Below are 27134 nucleotides of genomic sequence, written 5' to 3'. Positions count from 1 at the left end.
AGTCACCAGGACTGGATGAGATTTTTTTTATTCATTCATGGGATGTGGGCGTCGCTGGCCAGGCCAGCATTTATTGCCCATCCCTAATTGCCCTTGAGAAGGTGGTGGTGAGCTGCCTTCTTGAACCGCTGCAGTCCATGTGAGGTAGGTATACCCACAGTGCTGCTAGGAAGGGAGTTCCAGGATTTTGACCCAGCGACAGTGAAGGAACGGCGATATAGTTCCAAGTCAGGATGGTGTGTGCCTTGGAGAGGAACTTGCATTTGCTGTCCTTGTCCTTCTAGTTGGTAGAGGTCGTGGGTTTGGAAGATGCTGTCTAAGGAGCCTTGCTGCAGTGCATCTTGTAGATGGTACACACTGCTGCCACTGCGTCGGTGGTGGAGGGAGTGAATGTTTGTGGATGGGGTGCCAATCAAGCGGGCTGCTTTGTCCTGAATGGTGTCGGGTTTCTTGAGTGTTGTTGGAAATGCACCCATCCAGGCAAGTGGAGAGTATTCCATCACACTCCTGACTTGTGCCTTGTAGATACATCCAAGGACACTTAGGGAAGCAAGGGTGGAAATTGTGGAAGCACTGGCCATAATCCTCCAATCCTCCTTAGATACAGTTGTGGTGCAAGAGGACTGGAGAATTGCAAGTGTTACACCCTTGTTCAAAACAGGATGTAAGGACAAGCCTAGCAACTACAGGCCAAGTCAGTTTAACTTCAGTGGTGGGAAAACATTTTGAAACAATAATTCAGAATAAAATTAATAATCACTTGGACAAATGTGGATTAAATAAGGAAAGCTAGCACAAATGTGTTAAGGGAAAATCGTGTTTAACTAACTTGCTTGTTTTTTTTGATGAGGTAACCGAGAGGATTGATGAGGGTATTGCGGTTGATGTGTACATGGACTTCAAAAAGGCATTTGATAAAGTTCCACATAACAGGCTCGTCAGAAAATTTAGAGCCCATGGAATAAAGGGGACAGTAGCAGCATAGATATAAAATTGGCTGAGTGACAGGAAACTGAGTAGTTGCAACCAGTTGTTTTTTGGACTGGAGGAAGTGGGGCCCCAGGGGTCGGTATTGGGATCTCTGTTTTTCTTGATGTATATTAATGACCTAGACTTGGATGTACAGGGCACAATTTCAAAATTTGTGGATGACACAAAACTTGGAAGTATAGTGAACTGTGAAGAGGATAGTGATGGCCTTCAAGAGGACATAGGCTGGTGAAATGGGCAGATGAAATTTAATGCAGGAAGTCTGGGGTGATTCATTTTGGTAGGAAAAATGAGGAGAGGCAATATAAAATAAAGAGTACAATTCTAAAGGGAGTACAGGAGCAGAGGAACTTGGTATATGTGCACACATCATTGAATGTTACAGGGCAGGTTGAGAAAGCGGTTAATAAAGCATATGAGATCTTGGACTTTATAAATAGGGTCACAGAGTACAAAAACAAGGAAGTTATGATAAACCTGTATAAAACACTGGTTCAGGCCTCAACTGGAATATTGTGTCCAGTTCTGGGCACTACACTTCCAGAAGGATATTAAAGCATTAGAGAGGGTGCAGAAAAGATTCATGAAAATGGTTTTAGTGATGAGGAATTTCAGTTACGTGGATAAATTGGAGAAGCTGGGTCTGTTCTCCCTGGAAAAGAGGAGATTTGATAGGGCTGTTGAAAATGATGAGGGGTCTGGACAGAGTAAACAGGGAGAAACTGTTCCCATTGACCGAAGGATCCAGAACCAGAAGACACCGATTGAAGATAATTAGCAAAAGAAGCAACAATGTCATGAGGAAAAACGTCTTTACACATCGAGTGTTTGGGATCTGGAATGCACTGCCTGAGAATGTGGTGGAGACCGATTCAATTGAGGTCTTCAAAAGAGAACTGGATAAATATTGGAAGAGAAAAGATTTGCAGGACTACGGGGAAAAGGCAGGGGAGTGGGACTCGGTGAGTTGCTCTTACAGAGAGCCGGCACAGACACGATGAGCCAAATGGCCGCCTTCTGTGCTGTAACCATTCTATGATTTTGTGGAGGAGATTACAGAGATAGGGAGAGGCGAGGCCATTAGGGATTTGTAAATGGGGATGAGAATTTTAAAATTCAGGTGTTGCTTAACCAGGAGCCAACATAGGTCAGCAAGCACAGGGGTGATGGGGACTTGGCCTGAGTTAGGACACGAGCGACAGTGTTGAATGACCCTAAAGTTATGTAGGTAGAACATGGGAGACAGGTAAGGAGTACATTGAAATAGTTAAGTCTAGAGGTATGTACGAGGGCTCATCAGCCGATGAGTTGAGGCCAGGGCAGTGTCAGGTGACGTTATGGAGTTGGAAATCTTAGTGTTGGCGCAGAAATGTGATTAGAAGCTTATTTCAGGACAAATATGACACCAAGGTTGTGAACAGTCTGGTTCAACCTCAGACAGTTGCTCAGAGGAGAGATAGAGTTGGGGGCTAGGGAGCAGAGTTTGTGATGGGGACCAAAGACATTGGCTTCAGTCTTCCCCATATTTAGTTGGATGAATTATTAGTAAGTGATAGATATCAAAGTGAAATCTATAAACTATTAAATATCTTGCATCTGTGCACAATTCCTGTCTACAAGACCTTCTTGATATGTTTTTCATAGTTGTGTATCAACTTTTTCTCCATTTATAAATTCCGATTTTCCACATACATGATGCAAATTGTGTATGTACTTGTTGTGCTTTATTTGCACCCTCTCACCAGTGGTGGTGCTGTAGCACCTCAGTCTTTTGATTTCCTTGTTCTTTATCCAGTGCCGAAGTAAAACACCTATCCTGCAACAAACTGTACTTCCCAAATTGCAATGAGTTTGCTGTTTGATAAATAATATTAAATCAAAGTCCTGGTGTAATTATTTCCGTTTCTAATAGTGGTTCAAGGCAATAGTGCAGGGTAGTGATATGGGAATGATAAGAAGAGACATAGTGTACAAACATAAGGTTGCACCAGCAAATAAGGTCAGAAGGGAAAAATGGTAAAAAGGCAGAATCAAAGGCTCTTTATCTGAATTCATAATAATTAGTGGTTTTAACTCCCCGTGTGCAATGATATGGGAGATCGACTAGTAGTATAACTTCCTTGCTTTTGTACTGTATGTCTCTATTAATAAAGCCAAGTACCCCATATGCTCTAACAGCTTTCTCAACTTCCATCTTCAAAGATTTGTGTACATACACCTCCAGGTCTCTAAGTATGAGCACCTAAGGGCCAAATTAAAAAGCGCAACCACAAAGCTGGTCATCTCTGGATTACTGTCTAAGCCACGAGCAAGTCGGCATAGAGTAAATAAGATCAAAGAGTTGAATGCATGGCTCAAAGATTGGTGTGGAGAAATGGGTTTCTATTCATGGGGCACTGGGGAAAGAGGGGAGCTGTACCATTGGGACGGCCTTCACCTGAACCATACTCTGACTAGTGTCCTGGTGAATCGTGTAGCTTGGGCTGTAGAGACGGCTTTAAACTAAATAGTTGGTGGGGTGGGGTGGGGAGGTGGTGGAGGAGAGATTTGGAAGGTTGGAGGGGAGATTTGGAAGGTTAGAGAGAAAGGACAAGGGAATAGTGCAGGGTAGCGATATGGGAATGATAAGAGACATAGTGCACAAACATAAGGTTGCACCAGCAAATAAGGTCAGAAGGGAAAAATGGTAAAAAGGCAGAATCAAAGGCTCTTTATCTGAATCCATAATAAGATGATCGAATTGATGGCACAAACAGCAATAAATCAGTATGATTTGATGGCCATTACAGAGACGAGGTTGCAAAGTGACCAAGGCTGGCAACTGAATATTTAAGGGTATTTGACATTTCAGAAGGACAGGAGGAAAGGAAAAGGAGGCGGGGTAGCTCTGTGAAAGGATGAGATCCGTACAAAGAACAGTACAGCACAGGAACAGGCCATTCGGCCCTCCAGGCCTGCGCCGATCTTGATGCCTGCCTAAACTAACAGCTTCTGCACTTCCGGGACCCATATCCCTCTATTTCCTTCCTATTCATATATTTGTCAAGATGTCTCTTAAACATCGCTATCGTATCTGCTTCCACCACCTCCCCTGGCAGCAAGTTCCAGGCACTCACCACCCTCTGTGTAAAAAAAACTTGCCTCGCACATCCCCTCTAAACTTTGCCCCTCGCACCTTAAACCTATGCCCCCTAGTAACTGACTCCTCCACCCTGGGAAAAAGCTTCTGACTATCCATTCTTGTCCATGCCGCTCATAACTTTGTAAACCTCTATCCTGTCGCCCCTCCACCTCCGTCGTTCCAGTGAAAACAATCCGAGTTTTTCCAACCTCTCCTCATAGCTAATGCCCTCCAGACCAGGCAACATCCTGGTAAACCTCCTCTGTACCCTCTCCAAAGCCTCCACGTCCTTCTGGTAGTGTGGCGACCAGAATTGCACGCAATATTCTAAGTGTGGCCTAACTAAGGCTCTGTACAGCTGCAACATGACTTGCCAATTTTTATACTCTGTGCCCCGACCGATGAAGGCAAGCATGCCGTATGCCTTCTTGACTACCTTATCCACCTGCGTTGCCACTTTCAGTGACCTGTGGACCTGTACGCCCAGATCTCTCTGCCTGTCAATACTCCTAAGGGTTCTGCCATTTACTGTATACCTCCCACCTGCATTCGACCTTCCAAAATGCATTACCTCACATTTGTCCGGATTAAACTCCATCTGCCATTTCTTCACCCAAGTCTCCAACCGATCTATATCCTGCTGTATCCTCTGACAATCCTCATCATTATCCGCAACTCCACCAACCTTTGTGTCGTCCGCAAACTTACTAATCAGACCAGCTGCATTTTCCTCCAATTCATTTATATATACTACAAAGAGCAAAGGTCCCAGCACTGATCCCTGCAGAACACCACTAGTCACATCCCTCCATTCAGAAAAGCACCCTTCCACTGCTACCCTCTGTCTTCTGTGACTGAGCCAGTTCTGTATCCATCTTGCCAGCTCACCTCTGATCCCGTGTGACTTCACCTTTTGCACCAGTCTGCCATGCGGGACCTTGTCAAAGGCTTTACTGAAGTCCATATAGACAACATCCACCACCCTTCCCTCATCAATCATCTTCGTCACTTCCTCAAAAAACTCAATCAAATTAGTAAGACACGACCTCCCCTTCACAAAACCATGCTGTCTCTCGCTAATAAGTTCGTTTGTTTCCAAATGGGAGTAAATCCTGTCCCGAAGAATCCTCTCTAATAGTTTCCCTACCACTGACTTAAGGCTCACCGGCCTATAATTTCCTGGATTATCCTTACCACCCTTCTTAAACAAAGGAACAACATTGGCTATTCTCCAGTCCTCTGGGACTTCACCTGTTGCCAATGAGGATGCAAAGATTTCTGTCAAGGCCCCAGCAATTTCTTCCCTTGCCTCCCTCAGTATTCTAGGGTAGATCCCATCAGGCCCTGGGGATTTATCTACCTTAATGCTTTGCAAGACACCTAACACCTCCTCCTTTTTGATAATGAGATGACTGAGACTATCTGCACTCCCTTCCCTCGGCTCATCATCCACCAAGTCCTTCTCCTTGGTGAATACTGATGCAAAGTACTCACTTAGCACCTCACCCATTTCATCTGGCTCCACGCATAGATTCCCATCTCTGTCCTTGAGTGGGCCAACCCTTTTCCTGGTTACCCTCTTGCTCCTTATATATGTATAAAAAGCCTTGGGATTTTCCTTAATCCTATTTGCCAATGACTTTTCATGACCCCTTTTAGCCCTCCTAACTCCTTGCTTAAGTTCCTTCCTACTGTCTTTATATTCCTCAAGTGCTTCATCTGTTCCTAGCCTTCCAGCCCTTACAAATGCTTCCTTTTTCTTTTTGACTAGTCTCACAATATCCCGTGTTATCCAAGCTTCCCGAAACTTGCCAAACTTATCCTTCTTCCTCACAGGAACATGCTGGTCCTGGATTCTAATCAGCTGACGTTTGAAAGACTCCCACATGTCAGATGTTGATTTACCCTCAAACAGCCACCCCCAATCTAAATTCTTCAGTTCCTGCCTAATATTGTTATAATTAACCTTCCCCCAATTTAGCACCTTCACCCGAGGACTACTCTTATCCTTATCCATAAGTACCTTAAAACTTATGGAATTATGGTCACTGCTCCCGAAATGCTCCCCCACTGAAACTTCGACCACCTGGCCGTGCTTATTCCCCAATACCAGGTCCAGAATGGCCCATCCCTAGTTGGACTCTCTACATACTGTTTCAAGAAGCCCTCCTGGATGCTCCTCACAAATTCTGCCCCATCCAAGCCCCTAGCACTAAGTGAGTCCCAGTCAATATTGGGGAAGTTAAAATCACCCACCACTACAACCCTGTTACCTTTACATCTTTCCAAAATCTGTCTACATATCTGCTCCTCTACCTCCCGTTGGCTGTTGGGAGGCCTGTAGTAAACCCCCAACATCGTGACTGCACCCTTCCTATTCCTGAGCTCCACCCATATTGCCTCGCTGCATGACCCCTCTGAGGTGTCCTCCCGCTGTACAGCTGTGATATTCTCCTTAACCAGTAATGCAACTCCCCCACCCCTTTTACATCCCTCTCTATCCCGCCTGAAGCTTCTAAAGCCTGGAACGTTTAGCTGCCAATCCTGCCCTTCCCTTAACCAAGTCTCTGTAATAGCAACAACATCATATTTCCAAGTACTAATCCAAGCTCTAAGTTCATCTGCCTTACCTGTTATACTTCTCGCATTGAAACAAATGCACTTCAGACCACCAGTCCCGCTGTGCTCAGCAACATCTCCCTGCCTTCTCTTCCTCTTAGTCCTACTGGCCTTATTTACTATGTCCTCCTCATTTACTTCACTAGCTGTCCTACTGCTCTGGTTCCCACCCCCCCTGCCACACTAGTTTAAACCCTCCCGAGTGACGCTAGCAAACCTTGCAGCCAGGATATTAGTGCCCTTCCAGTTTAGATGCAACCCGTCCTTCTTGTACAGGTCCCATCTGTCCCTGAAGAGAACCCAATGGTCCAGATATCTGAAACCCTCCCTTCTACACTGCTCAGCCACGTGTTTAGCTGCACTATCTTCATATTTCTAGCCTCACTGGCACGTGGCACAGGGAGTAATCCAGAGATTACAACCCTAGAGGTCCTGTTTTTTAACTTACTACCTAACTCCCTAAACTCTCCCTGCAGGACCTCATCACTCTTCCTGCCTATGTCATTGGTACCGATGTGTACCACAACCTCTGGCTGTTCATCAGTAATGAGAAATTATTTTGGCTGGAAACATCAAGATGTAGAATCAGTTTGGGTGGAGATGAGCAATAGCAAAGGAAAGAAGTCACTGGTGGGAGTAGTTTATAGGCCCCCTAACAATAGGTACACTGTAGGATAGAGTATAAATCAAGAGATAATGGGGGCTTGTACGAAAGGTACTGCAATAGTCGTAGGCGATTTTTAATTTTATTGGTTTGGAAAAATCAAATTGGCAAAGGTAGCCTGGAGGATGAGTTTGTAGTGTGTATTTGGTACTGTTTCTTAGAACAATATGTTCTGGAACCAACCAGGGAGCAGCTTATTTTAGATCTGGTAGTATGTAATGAGATAGAACTAATGACCTTTTTATAAAGGATTCTGTATGTAAGAGCGATCATAACATGATAAAATTTCACATTCAATTTGAGGGTGAGAAAGTAGTGCCTTAAATTTAAATAAAGGGTATGAAGACCGAATTGGCTAAATTGGGCTGGGAAAATAAGTTTAAAAAGTAAGACAGCAGAGAAGCAGTGGCAGACATTTAAGGAGATATTTCATAGCTCTCAACAAAGATATATTCCATTGAGAAAGAAAGACTCTTCAAAAGAAGAATGCACCATCTGTCGTTAACTAAGCAAGTTAAGGATGTTATCAAATTGAAAGAAAAAGAGAACAATGCTGCAAAGATTAGTAGTAGAACAGAAGTTTGGGAAAACTTTAGAAACCAGCAAAGGATGGCTTAAACAAAAAAGGAGAAATTAGACTGAGAGTAAACTAGTAAGAAATGTAAAAGCTTTTACAAGTATATAAAAAGCAAAAGATTAGCTAAAGTAAGCATTAGTCCCTTAGAGGGTGAGACTGGCGAATCAATAATGAGAAACAAGGAAATGGCAGAGACTTTGAACAATTATTTTGTATTTGTCTTCGCAATAGAAGAAACAAAAAGCATTCCAAGAATAGCAGAAAATCAAGAGGCAAAAGGGAGGGAGGAACTTAAAACAATCACTATCATTCGAGAAAAGGTGCCAAGGGAAAATAATGGGACTAAAGGCTGACAAGTCCCCTGGACCTGATGGCCTGCATCTTAGGATACTAAAAGAAGTGGCTGAAAAGAAAGTGGATACATTGGTTGTAATCTTCCAAAATTCCCTAGATTCTGGAAAGGTCCCAGCGCATTGGAAAACCTCTATTCAAGAAAAGAGGGAAGCAGAAAGCAGGAAACAATAGGCCAGTTAGCCTAACATCTGTCATTGGGAAAATGCTAGGATCCTTTATTAAGGAAGTAGTAACAGGACAGTTAGAAAGTCATAATACAATCAGACAGAGTCAACATGGTTTTGTGGAAGGGAAATTGTGTTTGACAAATTTGAGAGTTCTTTGAGGGTTTAACAAGCAGGGTGGATAAAGGGGAACCAGTACATGTAGTGTATTTGGATTTCCAAAAGGCATTTGATAAGGTGCCACATAAAAGGTTATTACAGGAGGTAAGAGCTTATGGTGTTGAGGTAATATATTAACGTGAATAGAGGATTGGCTACCTAAAGGAAAACAGAGTTTGGATAAATGGGGCATTTTCAGGTTGGCAAACTGTAACTAGTGGAGTGCCACAGGGGTCAGTGCTGGGGCCTCAACTATTCACAATCCATAATAATGACTTGTATGAAAGGACCGAGTGTATTGTAGCCAAATTTGCTGATAATTGAAAGATAGGAAAGCAAAGTTGTGAGGGGTATATAAAGTGTATGCAAAGGGATATAGATTCAGTAAGTGGGCAAAAATTTCCAGATGGAGTATATTGTGGGAAAATGTGAGGTTGCCCACAGGGTGGGGGAGACAGAATCACAGAATATTATTTAAATGAAGCGAGACTGCAGAATTCTGCGGTACAGAGGGATCTGGGTGTCCTTATACATGAATCGCTAAAAGTTCGCATACAGGTACAGCAAGTAATTAGGAAGGCTAATGAAATGTTGGCATTTATTGCAAGGGGAATGGAATATAGAAGTAGGGAAGTCTTGCTCCAACTGTACTGGGCATTAGTGAAACTGCACCTAGAGTACTGTGTACAGTTTTGGCCTCCTTACTTAAGGAGGGATATGCTTGCAATGAAAGAAGTTCAGAGAAGGTTCACTATGCTGATTCCTGGGATGAAGGGGTTGTCTTATGAGGAAAGATTAATCAGGTTGGGCCATATTCATTGAAGTTTAGAGGAATGAGAGGTGATCTTATTGAAACACATAAGATTTTGAGGGGTCTTGACAGGGTAGATGCTGAGAGGATGTTTCCCCTCTAGGGGGAATCTAGAACTATGGGGCACTGTATCACGGAGATGAGAAGGAATTTCTTAGTGTTGGTAGTGTTTGGAATTCTCTTCCCCAGAGAGCAGTGGAGGCTGGGTCATTGAAAGCTGAGTTGGACGAATTTTTGATCTACAAGGGAGTCAAAGGTTATGGGGGCCCAGCAGGAAAATGGGTTCAGGCCACAATCAGATCAGCCTTGATCTTAATCAGTGTTGGAGCCAGCTCGAGGTGGATAATGGCCTACCCCTGTTCTATTTCATATGCTGTAAGATTGTATCATTTCTTTCATATTGCCTCTCCTCATTCTGTCTCTCCTCATTCTACCGAACAAAATGTCGCACTACATGCTTATTTGTGTTAAATTTGATCTTCCATATGCCTGCCCATTTCACCAGACTGTCTGTGCTCCTGAAGGCTATTACTATCCTCTTTGTTGTTTACTACACTTGAGTTTCTACATTTCCAAGTTTCATATTAGTGCAAGCTTTGTAATTATGCCATGTATGCGCAAGTCCAGATCATAAATGTACATCAAAAAGAGCAGTGGGCCCTTTACGTGCATTCCCTGGGGAAAACCACTGTATACTTTCCTGCAGTCTGAAAAACAACCATTCACCGCTACTGTCTGCTTTCTGTCCTTTAGCCAATTTTGAAATCATGTGGCCAGTGTCCGTTTAATCCGATAGACTTTAATTTTGCTAGCAAGTCTATTATGTGGTACTTTGTCAATTGACTTTTGAAAGTCCATGTATATATCAACTGTTCTACCCTTGTCAACCCTCTCCGTTATCTCATTAAAGAACTTAATCAAGTTAGTCTAACAAATCCATGCTGACTTTCATTTATTAGCCCATACCTTTCCAAATACCAATTAATTTTGTCCTGAGTTGTTGTTTCAAAGTTTTCCATGCTGTTTTCAGCATTAGGCTGAGTAGTCTGCAGTTGTTGGGCTTATCCCTCTCTTTTTTTAAATGGGTGTAATATTTGCAATTCTCCAGTCCTCTGCTACCACATCCATACCAAACAAGGATTGAAAGATTATGGCCAGAGCCTCTGCAATTACGTTCCTTACTTCCCTCTGCAACCTCGGATACATCCCATCTGTATTGGGTGACTTTTTTCTACTTTTAAGCGCTGCCAGCCTTTTAAGTACCTACTCTATTTTTATCCTATCCAATATCGCTACTACCTCCTCCTTTACTGTTGCATTGACAGCATCCTCTCCCCCAGTGATGCAAAGCATTCATTTAGCAGCTCAGTCATGCCCTCTGCCTCCACGAGAATCTCTTTTCTTTTTGGGATCCCTAATCGGCCCCACCCTTCCTTTTGACTACTTTTTACTATTTGTGTTTACAAAAGACATGTAGGTTCCCTTTTATATAGGCCAGTAATCTATTCTCTCATTCCCTCTGCCTCTCTTATTCCCTTTATCATAGAATCATAGAGTAGTACAGCATAGAAACAGGCCATTCGGCCCACCGCGTCCATGCCGACCATATCTATACTTATCCCACCTGTCTGCATTAATTCCATATCCCTCTACGCCTTGCTCATTCAAGTACCTGTCCAGATGCCTCTTAAATGTCGCTGCTATTCATGCCTCCATCACCTCCTCAGGCAGTTCATTCCAGATACCCACTATTCTTTGTATGAAATATTTACCCCTTTGATCCCCTTTAAACCTCCTCCCTCTCACCTTAAATCTATGCCCTCTAGTTTTCATCACCCCTACCATGGGAAACAGACTCTGGCTATCTACCCTATCTACGCCTCTCATAATTTTATATACCTCTATCATGTTCCCTCTCAGCCTCCTTCGCTGCAGGGAAAACAGACCCAGCCTATCCAATCTCTCTTTATAACTCAAGCCCTCCAAACCAGGCAACATCCTTGTGAATCTTTTCTGCACCCTCTCTAGCTTAATCACATCTTTCCTGTAGTGCAGCGACCAGAACTGCACACAGTACTCCAAATGCGGCCTAACCAACATTATGTACAACTGTAACATGACGTCCCAACTTTTGTATTCAGTGCCTCAGCCGATGAAGGCAAGCATGCCATACGCTTTCTTCACCACCCTGTCTACCTGTGTTAGCACTTTCAGGGAACTATGTACTTGCACGCCAAGGTCTCTCTGCTCTAGAACACTCCCCAGGACCCTGCCATTCACTGCATATGTCCTGCCCTGGTTTAACTTCCCAAAATGCATCACTTCGCACTTGTCTGCATTAAATTCCATTTGCCAATCCCTTGCCCACTTTCCCAGTTGATCTATATCCTGTTGTAACCTTCGACAACCTTCTTCACTGTCCACTATACCACCAATTTTGGTGTCATCTGCAAACCTACTAATCATGCCCCTTACATTCACATCCAAGTCATTAATATATATGTCAAACAACAGAGGGCCCAGCACCGATCCCTGCGGCACACCACTGGTCACCGGCCTCCAATCTGAAAAACAACCCTCCACTACCACCCTCTGCCTCCTTTCGTCAAGCCAATTTTGTATCCAATTTGCTAGCTCACCCTGCATCCCATGTGTTCGAACCTTCTGGACCAGCCTACCATGTGGGACCATGTCAAAGACCTTGCTAAAGTCAATGTGGACAACGTCCATCGCCCTGCCTTCGTCATTCCTCTTGGTCACCTCCTCGAAAAACTCAATCAAATTCGTGAGACATGATTTCACACGCACAAAGCCATGCTGACTATCCCTAATCAGACCATGCCTTTCCAGATGCATATAAATCCTGTCTCTCAGAATCCCTTCCAATAACTATCCCACCACTGATGTAAGGCTCACTGGCCTGTAGTTCCCTGGCTTATCCCTGCTGCCCTTCTTAAATAAAGGCACAACATTAGCTATCCTCCAATCTTCCAGGACCTCACCGGTGGCTAACGATGATACACAAATCTCTGCCAGGGCCCCAGCAATCTCCTCCCTTGCTTCCCATAGCATCCTAGGATACAACTGGTCAGACCCTGGGGATTTATCCACCTTTAATGCGCTTCAAAACTTCCAACACCACCTCCTTTGTAATGTTGATCTGCTCCAGGATATCGGTGTTCCCTCCCTTGAACTCACTAGCTTACATTACCTTCTCCACGGTAAATACGGACGAGAAATATTCATTTAAGACCTCGCCCATTTCCCGTGGTTCTACACATAGATTAGCACACGGATCCTTAAGGGGACCTACCCTCTCCCTAGCTACCATTTTACTCTTAAAATACTTAATGAATCTTTTAGGATTCTCCTTTATCTTTTAGATTAGATTAGAGATACAGCACTGAAACAGGCCTTTCGGCCCACCGAGCCAGTGCCGAACATCAACCACCCATTTATACTAATCTTACGCTAATCCCATATTCCTACCAAACATCCCCACTTGTCCCTATATTTCCCTACCACCTACCTACACTAGTGACAATTTATAATGGCCAATTTACCTATCAACCTGCAAGTCTTTTGGCTTGTGGGAGGAAACCGGAGCACCCGGAGAAAACCCACGCAGACACAGGGAGAACTTTTCTGCCAGGGAAATCTCATGGCCCCTTTTCGCGCTCCTAATTTCCTTCTTAAGCGTCATCCTACATCCCTATACTCCTCGAGGGACTCGCTCGATCCCAGCTGCCTATACCTGACACATGCCTCCTTCTTTGTCCTGACCAGACCCACAATATCCCTCGTCAACCAAGGTTCCCTAAACTTGCCAGCCTTGCCCTTCCATCTAACAGCAACATGCCGGCCCTGAACTCTTCCTATCTCACTTTTAAAAGCCTCCCACTTGCCAGACGTCCCTTTACCTGTAAACAGCCTCTCTCATTCAACTTTTGAGAGTTCTTGTCTGACGCCATCAAAATTAGCCTTCCCCCAATTTAGGACTTAAACCTGAGGACCAGGTCCTATCCTTTTCCATAACTATCTTGAAGCTAATAGAGTTATGGTCACTGGTTCCAAAGTGCTCCCCCACTGACACATCAACCATCTGCCCACCCTCATTTCCTAAGAGGAGGTCAAGTGTAGCCCCTTCTCTAGTAGGGCCATCCACATACTGCTTCAGAAAACTCTCCTGGACACATGTAACAAATTCTTCCCCATCTGATCCCTTAGCACTAAGGCAATCCCAGTCAATATTAGGGAAGTTAAAATCACCTACAATTACAACCCTATAATTCCTACACCTATCTGATTTCCCTACATATATGCTCCTCCACTTCCCTCTGACTATTGGGGGGCCTATAGTATAATCCCATCAAAGTGATCACCCCTTTCTTATTTCTAAGTTCTACCCATATGGCCTCGCCTGACATTCCCCCCGGGATATCCTCTCTAAGTATTGCCGTGATGTCCTCCCTAATCAATAGTGCAACTCCTTCTCCTCTCTTACCTCCACCTCTGTCACGCCGGAAAGATCGGTACCCCGGAACATTGAGCTGCCAGTCCTGCCCATCCCTCAACCACGTTTCCGTAATAGCTATAATATCACAATCCCATGTACAGATCCATGCTCTGAGTTCATCTGCCTTACCTGTAAGGCTTCTTGCCTTAAAGTAAATGCAGTTTAGCCTACCAGACCTTCCACGTTCCCTGTCCTGCCCCTGCCCGGCCTGCCTACTGGACTTGCTTGCTTTAACCTCTACATTTGCTTCAACTATCTCATCTGAGAGACTACTGCTTTGGGTCCCAGCCCCCTGCAAGACTAGTTTAAACCCTCCCGAGTAGTGCTAGCAAACCTCCCCGCAAGGATATCGGTCCCCCTCCAGTTTAGATGCAACCCGTCCTTCTTGTACAGGTCACCTCTGCACCAGAAGAGATCCCAATGATTTAAGTAGCTGAAGCCCTCTTGCCTACACCAGCTGTTCAGCCATGCATTCATTTGCCTAATCCTCCTATTCCTACCCTCACTAGCACGTGGCACAGGGAGTAATGCTGAGATTACAACCCTCGAGGTCCTGCTTTTTAACCTTCTGCCTAACTCCCTATATTGACTTTGCAGGACCTCATCTCTCTTCCTGCCTTTGTTGTTAGTACCAGTATGGACCACGACCTCTGGCTGCTCACCCTCCCCTTTCAGAATGTCCTGCAGCCGCTCCGAGACATCCTTGACCCTAGCACCTGGGAGGCAACATACTATCCTGGAGTCTCGTTTGTGGCCACAGAAACACCTATCTGCCCCCCTTACGATAGAATCCCCTATCACTACAGTTCTTCCAACCCTATTCCTCCCCTGCTGTGCAGCAGAGCCCTCCGTGGTGCCACGAACTTGGCTGTTGCTGCCTACTCCTCCCACCCCCGACAGTATCCAAAGATCTATTCATAGATCTCTGTATTTCTATATTCATCTTGGTTTTCTACTACATTATGAACCTTGCATTTGTCTCTCTTTTCTGTCTCATTTTAATCTTTGCCTTTTGTCATCCAGGGATCTCTAACTTTGAATGCCCTTCCTTTCCTCCTCATGGAAATATGTGTGTTCTATACTTGAGCCATGGCCGCTTTAAAGGCCTCCCATTGTTCAGTTACTGTTTTGCCTATTAATTTTTGATTCCAATCCATCTGTCCACCTTGAACAGGTCCCTCCTGCAGTAGAACTGGTCCCAATGCCCCAGGAATCTGAAGTCCTCCCTTGATACCATTTCTCCAGCAAAGTGTTAACCTGTCTTATCCTACTATTCCTACATTCACTAGTGTGTGTACTGAGAGCAATCCAAAGATTACTACCTTCTGAGCTCCCGGTCTTTAATTTCATCCTGAGCTCCTAAAGTTCTGACTGGAGGACCTCAACGCTTTTCCTTCCATTGTCATTGGTTCCCATATGGGCAATGACTGCCGGCTGTTCCCCTTCCCTTCACCCCCTCAAAATGCTCTACATCCCCTCAGTCTTTTACTCTGGTGCCAGAGAGGCAATACACTGTGCAGGACTCATGCCAGCGGTTGCAAAAACACCTGTCTATACCCTTGACTATCTGATCCCCTATAACCACTGCGTTTCTACATCTTGCTGTGCTCCCCATGCAGTCATTTGCCCACAGTGCCAAGAATGTCCTCTGGACTGTACTCCACCACCAGTTTAAGAGTGCCACCCCATCAGAGGATTTCTGCATGGCTTGCTGATCTTGATCTGCTGGATGGCCATCTACTTTCTGTCCTTGAGTCCTCTGTAGCAACATAAATCTACAGAAAAAAAATTGTATTTGACTGTAATTACAAGGCAGTAATCAATCAATGGTATACAGTCTCATGGGCTATTTCATTATTATCCTAAGTTTTTGTTATTTATTTTCACCTTTAATTCTGTTTGTTTTGTACCATTCTGCAGCCAGAGGTTTGTTGAATTATATTCTGCATCGTTTACATACAGTGGGAGTATAACTTGATAGGTTCTTAGCCAGCCATGAAGTCGTCATGATTTTACAGACAGGCAGTGTTACGTGTAGTCTCCTACACCCTCACCATCTAAAGGATACCTTAGCGAAAAGAGAACAGTGAAATATCTGCAACTTCTCTATGTGAATAGTTTAGGTTACCTAGACTGTGAGCAGCATTTTGCTTCTCCAACCATACCTAGGTTTTTGTATTTATGTTCAGGAGTCTAAGGTGTCTATACTGGTTGATGAATCCCCAAAAAATAATATACCAGACTGTTCTTCCCAGGAAAAATATTTCTAAGGAAAAACTATGTTCTTCAGGTTGGAGGGTCATACCAGTAACCCACACCATGTTCGTTGATCAGCCATATAGAAAGCTAGTAAAGGAAGCAAAATCCAAGAATGAGAGTAAATAACATATACACTAGGCTAAGCCAGCACTTGGAATGCATCACTCAACGCAGAGTGTCATCTGTGGTTGTACAGTATGATCTTTGTCACTGATCCATGCAACATATTGCCTGCATTAAAAACAAACCAAGTGCCTCTAATAAAAACAAGCTGCTGAAAATACTCAGCAGGTCAGACAGCCTCTGTGGAGAGAGAGTGTTAATGTTTCAGGTCAATGATATTTCATCAGAACTCTCTGTAGCTGGGCCAGCATGTCTGCATGAACATCTGCCAAAGGCCTTAACTACGATGAAAAATCAGTGCCTAAATGTAATACCATGACATCTCAAAATATCCTGATTTTAAAAAAATAATAGGCTTTTATCAATGAGAAGTTACACAAATAACTTATGCATCATTCCATTTTTCCTACAGTTAATCAGTAAGTTGTACTGACTACGGAAGTGGCTGAGGCTGTATAGAGAAAAATGGATGACTGGGAGTGTTGCAAGGCTGCAACACACTCGAGGAGTCCAGAGAACATCACAGAGAGAGCAGGTAGTGTAGTTTAGCTTAATCTAGCCAAGGAGCTAAGGAGGCATAATATGTGCAGGTGTCTGAACTCAGTATTAATCTTCAAATAGTAATCTAGCGGTACTTTACAGGACAATTGTATTTTCGACTGGGGGGTTGTGGGTGACTGTTGTGCTCACATGCCAATGAAAGTGAAGGATATCCTCATTAAGGAGTAGACCATGGCTGGAATTTTACGTTTCCAACCCCCCCAAAAAGGAGCAGGCTGGCAGGCAGTTGGGGGCTGTGGGGGGGCAGGCCCATTGCCTACCCGCCTCCACTGGTAGTTTACCAGTAACAGGGTCGGTGTCGGGCGACCCATCCACCCTTGAGCCAGTTGAGGCCTTTAAGTAGCTAATAAACGGCCACTTAAGGGCCACAGGGTATACCCTGGCGGTCTGACTGCAAGGGTTTTTTTTTTGGGTAGGGAGTGTGGTAGCCTCCTGCTCTTGCACCCTCTGTCCCACAGATGCCCCCTCCCCACCCCAAAGTGGAAAGGACTGCCCTGGCTTGATCCACCCCCCCACCCCCCTCTACTTGCCAGAGCTTGCCTGACTGGCCCCGGTAAGCCTGCACCCAACTTACCTAAACTCCAGACCTCCATCACTAGCTGGGTCTGGATCTGGGTGCAGTCTCAGCAAGAGTCACTGCTCCTTGTGGTACTATTTGGACTAAAGAGCTGCCAGCCCTCTGATGGGCCAGCATCTCTTGGAGGCGGGACATCCTGCCTTAGTATGGGGCAGGTGCCACAACCTCGGGCAACTAATTGCCTGATGACTGGAAAAATCTGGTTGTGGCTTCTAGGGCCAGCGGAGGCGGACGCTCCTCTAACTTTCCGGCCAGCTGGCAGGGCTGCTGCCTCCACGTTAAATCCCAGCCCATATTTCCACTTGCACCCAGTATCTTCAAGCTGTCACAGGTTATACATGCTGTCTACTCTTTTTAATTCAAAGTTGTTTTTCACAAAGTTTTAATATAACCACAAAGTGTTTTTCCATAATTTCAATCCAAATTCAACACCTTTTCAGTTGAGAGTAGACAACAGTAGCCCAAGTAGGATGCAGCAAAGCTTCCTGTCTACACGCCCAACTCCAACTTCCGAGCATGTCCAGATATAGCAGCCTGGGGCACAACAGCCTTCATCACACCAAGCGATAAATCTATATTTATGTTTCTACTTGTATTTTACCAATGATTTAGAAATGTGGTAATTGACTTTGCTTATTGCAATAAAGTTTGCATATTGCATATAATTTATATTTAGCAATTTATATATAATTATATATACATTAACCTAAAATTGTCCTGAAATCTAATTATAGGAAATGTCCTACTTTTTAATTCGTTTGATTCATCATTTTTCACATTTTGAGTGTGAAACAAATTCATTATTGTCCAATACATTAGCCAACTGCCACATGTGATTAATTGGGAACCCAGATGTGACTAATTGTATTTCTGATTAGTAAGCAATAATAATAGATACTGTCCTTGGGCACGAGATCTAAATATTCATATTTGCACAGTGTATGCTTGTGCATTTCTGTGCATTTGTTGGTAAAATAGTAAAATGAAAATCAGAGAGTGTTTTTTGATCATTGTGCATAATTTATATGCTTGGTCACTGGTGCTAGATGTTTGGTAAGTAAATATACATGTGAAATACATTTACCTGTCTGATTGTGTGTTTGGTATTTCAGCTTAAATCAGTGCATGTGGCTATAATGGTGTCACATTATCCACATCTGTGGCTAGTCAGTGCTTTCTCTTGGCAACAGTAGGTTTGAAATGTTTGAGTATTTCCTATGAAGTGATGGCAACACTCTGATTTTTGGGAGAATTGGCACTGGTATAACTTGTATGTGCTTTCTACTGTTTGTGATCTCTGCACAGGCTGGTGGCTTTCAGAAGAATGCTCAGCATGTGACCAGCAGTCAAGCACATGCTTAGCAGAGACAAAGATCGGGACTCTCTAAATATGGGCAATCCAGGCAAAGTTAATACAGTGGGCAGAGATTTATAATGTTTGACTGGCATTTTTTTTTTGGGTGTTCTAATTGAATTATATTCCTTCGGACATGCATTGTTAATAGTAACCAAACAACATGCCTGTAATTCAAAACCTGTGTTGCTGCCTTGTATGTTTCATACCGTAAGCAGTTTTAGAAAGGCTTTGCTGTTTGAAATTTGAGCATTACAAGCTGTGGTAAAAGATGTGCTTTCTTAATTTTCTATGAATCTATTCTATAATTTGGAGATGAGTGCTGATATGGCTGGTGTTTTCTTGTGCAGGTCTGACAGCGATCCAAAGTCTGAATTAGGAGCTCCTGCTCTGTTTCTCAGCACATCGGAGAGAGAGACCTTGGAAAAGACCAATGACATTGGTAAGAAGTCACCATCTCATTCAGCTGCTGTTTTTAATAGCCTATAAATAGCTGCATTATGGTGACGCTGCATACTGCATTATAGCACACATCGACGTATTGATCCGTAAGAGGGACTCATTACATAGTATGTAGTTTGATAACTGACCTTCTGCTCAAATGGGATGAATGAAGCGTAAATGACAAATGGTAATGAAAATTCAAGTTGGGAATGGGAAGCTTTGTTTAAGGCGCTGCACATCTGTAAAATAAGTGGCAGATTGGTTCTGCAGTGAAGAATGTCTTGTGACAATCAGCCTCTGTTGAAAAGCAAGTAGCTCAAGTTTACATCTGACTTATATCAATATAATCATTTGGACTTTTTAATTTGTGTGTGGCTGTGTCTGTGTAATTGGTAGATTTACTGACCACGGAATTATTTTATACACACTTGAATCGAAATTTGCATGTTTAAATGACCAGTAACAGCAAGTGCAATGTGCTGGAATATACTTAAAGCACCGAGTCTATAGGAGAAGCTGCAGCCTCTTGGAGTGATTAGAATATCTTACTGGTGATGGTGAGTTCAAGGAACTCCTATAATGTAATTTATTTGATGTTTGTGATTGTTCCACTTTTCATCACCAAGGAGAGATTCTTTGTAAATCTTTTAGATTGAATTTAGTGCATATTTTAGACATTATTAATGTTAAGGGTGTGAGATTAGAGTTTACTTTTTCTTCTTTGCATTACAATTTACTATTGATTATTTTCAGCTTAATGCAACATTCAATGTAATTGTATTTAAAGTGGTAATTTGATATTAAAATAACTAATCTAGTTATTTCATTGCTGTGCCAATTAAAGTAATTACAACTGGGTTGGTTAGTACTACTGTTAAAATCTTAGTTAATAAAAGCCCAAATTTTACTGCCTTATTCTTAAAATGTAGATCAGTTGCATTCTTTGCTGCATGAAGGAGTGTGAGGATGTATCTGCCAAGTATAACAAACAAGTAAACTTAATAAATTGCATAAACTGCATAAATTATATATAGCACTAGGTTTCACTTGGTGATTGCTGTTTTAAACATAGAGAAATCAATCCAATTATTTCACAAAATAGTGAGAAAGCCATAATTCAGAATGAAACTTGCATGCAGATTACTTCTCATTTAGTTCCCAGTAAAGAGAAGATCCCACCAGTTCACTCGAAAGACTGTTGCCTGTTCTCTACATGGAATGTAGGTTTTTGTGCAAAAGTAATGTATGAGTATAGTATATAATACATGTACAAGGTATTTTTATAACAATGTATTACTGCAGTGGACAGATAATGGTAGACTTTGAACTAACTCCTAAAGGAACATATTATGCAACAATCATCTGGGCTCCAGTACTTTAAATGTATTTTTTGATAAGACCTTATAGCTTGTTTAGGAAAATAGCATAGAATCCGAGCACAGAGGAGGCTAATCGGCCCATTGTGCCTTTACCGGCTCTTTGAGAGAGCTGTCCAGTTAATCCCATTCACCTTTTTTCCGCATAAACCGGCAAATTGTTCCTGTTCAAGTATATACCCCTCTTGAAGGTTGCTATTGAACCTCCTTCCTCCACCTTTTCAGACATTGCATTCCAGATCATAACAATTCAGTGTGTAAAATTTCTCCTCATCTCCCCTCTGACTCTTTTGCCAGTTATTTTAAATCTGTGTCCTCCAGTTACCCACCCACCTGCCAGTGGAAACAGTTTCTGTCCAAACCCCTCATAATTTTGAACCCCTCTATATTGAATCTCCTCGTAACCTTCCATGTTCTAAGGTTCTCTGGTGTCTTTATATGCCACCAAATAGGAGGAGATTGGATCTTCTCTCCAGTTGCCAACATGATGAGTTTCTAATCTCAAAGGGACAATCTCGAATGAAAAGTTAAAATTGGAGATAGACTTGACCTAATCATCACGTGCACAGTTTAGTGCTTGGCTTGCCGATCTGAGCCTTGAAACCTGTTGCTTTCATGACTACCAGAGTAGGTGAATGGTGGGTGACATGAGGCCTAAGGAAGGAAGTAAGAATAGAGTTTATTTGGGAGGGAAAAAAGAGGAATTATACTATAAAATTCAAAGTTCTGAGAATGCTTTCCCCCCCGCCCCCTCCCTTTTTAAAAGAAGAATTTTAATGCAGGGACAAGTTTTTAAAAAATGATATTTATCAATTTTATTTTGTTCGTTCTTTTTGAACAATTCTTTCTCGGGCTGCACAGGGCCAGGAAGTTGGACTGATAATGAAGTTCAGAACATTTGAATATAATCCACAAAACATTCTCTTCATGCTGCAGTTTTCCAACATTTAATTTTAAGATTTAAATTTCTTGGCTGACCTATGAGAATTGGTGATACTACAATTATTGTAGGTCAATATCTTAGCACATTTATACATAATGAGAGGACACTTTGTTTATTGTGTCTTGATTGGGGTGAGAGTTACGATACAAATCTGCAAAACTGAGCCATAATGCACTGACTTGATTTTGTTAATACAACTGTGTAGTTTGAGGGTTACAGACACCTGTCTACTTTGTTCTGCAAATAATTTTGAGTTCTGAAATTGTGAAGTTTAACAATGTAAGTGTAAGTTTTTTTTTATGATTTAGCAAAAACACAATTAAATGTGAAAACTGCTTCAGTAACTTTCTGTTCTGTTCTCATTGTTTTCAGACATTCCTTTCTGTGACGACTTTGTTTTCCTTTCCCATCACTCCTTGTAAAGCCTTTTAACTCTCACTTCTATTTACCATGGGTAACTCCACTTCCATGCCCTTTGAGGGTAAGACTGACTTCCTCTTGACGGTCACTAGAGCTCTGAGTTATCTCTGCTCCTCGCTTTCCATTAATCGCAGTTAGATTATGCATTAAGCAAAATACAGTTTCCAGGCAGATCTCAGTACACACTCGTGTCAAATTAGGAAAGTGTCTAAAAATTGCTGTTCTACTGCATATTATTAATTAAGTGAAAATTTGCAAGTTTTAAATATATTACTATTTTGAAAATAATGGTGCCACCATCAAAGACGTTTTGGAGAACGTGGAAAGTTAAGTATCGAACTGCAGAAGAAATGCTATTATTGTTATTTAATTGTCAGTGAGTTGTGCTGTACAAGTATGATTGACTATTTTCTCTCAAAAGGGGGCTCAGTCCTTTGATTAGTATATTTCCTTTAGCTTGAATAATCATTCCATTTTCTTCCCTTAAACGGAAAGAAAGATTTGCATTTATACAGTGCCTTTCACGACCTCAGGATGTCACAATGGACTTTACAGCCAAATAAGTACTTCTGAAGTGCAGCCAATTTACACAGTGAGGTCCCACAAACAGCTATGTAATAATGCCCAGATAGTCTGTTTTAGTGACATTGGTTGAGGGATAAATATCAGTCAGAACACTGGGAGAATGCCCCTTCTCTTTGAATAGTGCCATTGGTATTGAGAGGGCAGACGGGACCTCGGTTTAACCTCTCATCCAAAAGACATCACCTCCGACAATGCAGCACTTCCTCACTATTGGGAATATCAGCCTCGATTTTGTGCTCCTCTCTAGAGCGGGGCTTGAACCCAGAATTTGTGAAGTGAGAGTGCTACCACTAAGCCAAGGCTGAAAATTCTTTTGATTGTAAATCACGAAAAATGGAACCAAAAGGAGACTAAAACTAATATGGAATGCTTCCCCCAATGACTTGTGCAAGCTCACCCAGTGAGTAGCTGTTTCATGCAGATTAAGGTTCCATCTTCAATCTGTGCTGAGTTAACCACCCTCAGCTGGAGCAGTGGGTGGACACCATAGTTACTTTTAGCGTCCTTGGACTGGGATTGGGAAAGGGAAATCAACCAGGGTTCCTGCTCTCGATTGCTGTCCATTGAGCCTGCTGAAAGTGTATACGGTGGACATGCATTGAGGACAGCAAGAGTTCAGATATGATGCTTTCCTACAATTCAAAGCTCGCTAATGAATTACAGCAATTGTGGGAGACACCGGCAGTGGTGCGGGGCCCATGGCACTGTCCTCAAGCAGGGATCAGTTTCCTCAGGAGAAAGGAAAATCAGTGAGGGAATAAAGTGGGAAGCTTTTTAGAGCTTTGCTATTCTAAGAAAATGAGCAAAGCACAAATGAAATATCTTAAGTATGCTTCATCTTTCTTTTAATTGTGTACATGATCTGCCAGTAATTTGCTTATTGGCATTGTCTTGTGTGGTTTGAAACACATTTCTCGGCTTTATAATCTTTCCACTAGAACTTGACCACAGCTTTCCTTGCCCTTTCTCTATCATACCACTTGCTTGTTAGTGTATCCTAGCTGAGTGCAGATCTGCTCTGGTTTCCTTCTGTAGTGTAATCTTGCCATATAATCTCCCAGATGAGCAAATTACAGCTATTTTACTGTTATTAATAAGATACAAACCAAGTTTCTTGCAGTATTAGAGATAGTTTGGAAAATAGAATATCATATTGTTGTGTAATTATGTGCAAACACATGAATTTAAATCTGCTTTGTTCTCTCTGTCGGACAGATACTCATCATTGTTTCTATCAGATACCATATGTTCAAGTCATACTAAGCAGTCTTTGCTTTATCTAAATGGTTATATATTGCCCAGCAATCACTGATTTTTTAACCTGTCACCTGAGGTTCATTCTGAAGATGATTATTTGGAATATTATTTCTCTAATGAACTTTTTTTTGATAATACATGCCAGCATACTTCAGTGCAGCAATTTCAGTGTGATTTACATTGAAAATACATTTGTAGAATACTTGTTAATTTGGTAGATAACTTCTAAAAGAATGTGTTTCACATTTTACATACTGAACATTTTTAGTTCTGAATTTCCTCTAGACAACTTGCATTGATGAAATTGTTTCAATAGAAAGACAGTTGTCTTTGCAATGCTATTAATATGCTACGTGTCAGAATAATAGTGAACTTTGGGGCAAAACACTTATTTTAGCTGTATAAAAGTCCAGAAAAATTTTAATAATCACAGAATTTTACAGCACAGAAGGAGGTCATTCGGCCCATCGTGCCTGTGCCTGCTCTTTGAAAGAGCTGTCCAGTTCAGTTGCACAACCTAACTTTTTCCCCCATAACCCTGGAAATTAGTCCTCTTCAAGTACATGTCCACTTGCCTTTTGAAAGTTCCTATGGAATCTCCTTCCACTATTCTTCCATGTATTATTCCAGATGTTAAAAACTTTGTGTGGAAAAAAAATCTCATTTCCCCTCCACTTCTTTTACCAGTTATTTTAAATCTATGACCTTTGGTTACTGACTCGCTTGCCAGAGGAAACAGCTGTGTCAAAGCCCCTCGTCATTTTGAGTGCCTCTATTAGATCTCTTCCTTCTCCTTTTCTACTGTAAGGCGAACAATCCTAGCTTCTCCAATTTTTCCACATAACTGAACTCCCTTATCCCTGGTGTCATCCTAGATTATTCTAGGACCAGTCTAGATTATTTTGTAATGGATCTGAAGTAACCTATTGTTTTATTGTTGGAGTTTATCCAAATGGTCACATCAGCATTTGCATGTTTGATCTTTACTTTGTCGTATAAATATCTGTAAATAATTGTTCTGCTCACACTGTACAGTTATCAAAAATATACCTTTCCTGGTGACCTAGATCAGGACCACTCTGCATTGAGAAGTACAGGTCCGAATCAGATGCTATAATGCCAAGAGTAACGTGCATTTTTCTTTTGGATATTTTGATCATTCTTTTTAGGCATAATTTCACTTTTGTTTCTTTTGATATTTAAAAGAAAAATCAATTACTTCTCTGCCCCACTCTGAATTTTGATTCCTTTTTTTTTCGTTTATTTCAATTTCAGTTCACTGGTTGATGAGGATCAATGCTTTTGAAGGACGAGTATATTTTGAATGTAAACTGTCCTTTCCCCATCGCCAGAAATACCAAGGAAAAAATTGAAAAGAATAGAAGGATTCTCCATTTTACGAGTCAAAATGCAGACTCTGAGAACTATGAATCCTATACCCCAGATTGAATGACATGGTGACCGAATCTCAATCCACTGCAGTCATCAGTAGCCTTCCTAGTAGTGAATACTGTTGCAGGTGCAACTCAAAAGCTCAGTAGTGGTTACTATGTTTTTTGATTTGCATTTAAATGCTCGGATCAGCATTCAGTATTAGTAAGGGTGCAGATCCTTCTCAGCTCAGTGGTGTTCGATGAGGTCAGACACACCAGCTACTACTAGGCAGGAAGCCTGCATATCATTCTGCATTTCACCTGACAAAACAGAGAATATTTCCCCTCAAGAAGGATATATTCTTCAGCAATTTTCCCCTCCAGTGTTTTTTTGGAAAAGGTGGGGGGGGAGGGTTTACCCTTCAAATATTGCTTCACCGCCACCCCAGTTCTCTCATCTGCCCTTCTCTCCTGAAGGCATTGACTCTTTGCTGGGAAATTCGATGCCCTCCTTGCTCAAATTGACCTTCAAATGTGATTATCAGCAGGTTATTTGACTACAGGGGATGAGGGAGGCAAATTGGCAGCCTCAGCGCCCCCTTACCCCACTGTGTTTAAGAAAACCATGGCAGAGATGTCACTTCATATTAAACATGTAAAATATGTTCTTAAACTGTACACATTAATGGGCCTTTTATCATTTGACAAAGGACAAGCTTTTCTATTAACATTTTTTAAGTTAAGTGAGGATATTGAGGTAACTTCCAAAAATTAGAAATTAGTTATGGGGGGGGGGGGGGGGGGGGGGGGTGCTAATTTTAACTTTTAGTGATATCAGATTAGCTGTCGTCATACACATTTCTGTAGAAAGGAAAATTGCAAGAATGGTGTCATGGCTAGCCATCCATTATCAGTCATTTATATTCAGTTATATCCACAATTGCATTAGCTGCTTGAATTGTAAGTGATGGCAAATGCACAAGTAGATTCTGAATGGAGATGGCATATTGCTACCTGATATGGCTGATCAATATGTTAACCCATTTTGATTTCATTCCAGTAAGGAAATTCTTTATGCTTTTCGAGGGGGATGCCAGAACAGTGTTACGATTAGGTGAGGAGGGGTTGAAGAGCTCCCCTCTTCTCCCGCTCCTTGTTGGACCGCAACAGGTTTATTTGTTTTTTTAAAAGTGGATGGATATACTTGTCAATTCAGTGAGTGTTTAACTATTGAGGTGTTATCGTAAAAGAACCAATTGGACAGGCTTTCTTGAGTTTAACAAAGAAAGAGGTTCGCTTTATTGTACTTAAACCAATCTAAGTAAAATAATAAAATATGCTTCAACTTTCACACACACACACACACACACACATATATATATACAAGTTACAGAGTGCAAAAGGAGAGATTGGTTGGATTAGAGTCCAGAGCAATAAAAAGAGGTATACAGTCTGCGGAGTTTGGTGACTCAGCTGGCTTCAGGCTAAATTCGGTGGTCCTGAGGATTCCGGTTTGCCGATGTGGCCAACTGGTTCAATGGTTCTCCTGGAAACAGTGATGCAGGTGATTTTATTCACAGGGTCTCTGTCCGCAGCAGCAATAGGTCTAGGTGGTTACGGCCAGCAGGCAGGGTTCAAAACTTGCAAAGTGATCTAGAGAGAGGAGGGATCCCACTTGGGTCTTCTCCTGTAGGTGTATAGATGCTTGTCTCGGCTGCTGTAGAGAGAACACCAGCTTAAACATACACGGTGGGCCTGTCGCATGACCATCACCCAGTGATTCAACATGATGGCTATCTGTGTGTATTCCCTCTTGCAACATAATCAGTTCATGTCTAGGAATTCCCTTCTCTCAACCAGGGTCCCATCGTTTACATGATTAGGTTT

At 42.3% G+C, this 27134-nt stretch overlaps 1 protein-coding gene across 4 annotated transcripts in view; it reads left to right on the top strand.

Moving 5' to 3' along the window:
* Positions 1-27134, top strand: part of sh3kbp1 (SH3-domain kinase binding protein 1) — a 316125-nt gene that overhangs the window by 266125 nt on the left and 22866 nt on the right. For all 4 annotated transcript variants that reach the window (XR_010975810.1, XR_010975809.1, XR_010975811.1 and 1 more), the window contains one exon: positions 19200-19291. Coding sequence is in view for 1 of the 4 variants with exons in the window: in XM_068040380.1 (XP_067896481.1) it covers positions 19200-19291 (92 nt within the window). In the remaining 3 variants the exon portion in view is untranslated. The remainder of the gene's footprint in view (positions 1-19199; positions 19292-27134) is intronic.

The sequence above is a fragment of the Heterodontus francisci genome, chromosome 10, assembly GCF_036365525.1.
Source record: "Heterodontus francisci isolate sHetFra1 chromosome 10, sHetFra1.hap1, whole genome shotgun sequence".
NCBI classification, from domain to species: Eukaryota; Metazoa; Chordata; class Chondrichthyes; order Heterodontiformes; family Heterodontidae; genus Heterodontus; species Heterodontus francisci.
The sequence above is the reverse complement of the archived record's forward strand: the minus strand, read 5'-3'. Positions and strand labels throughout refer to the sequence as shown.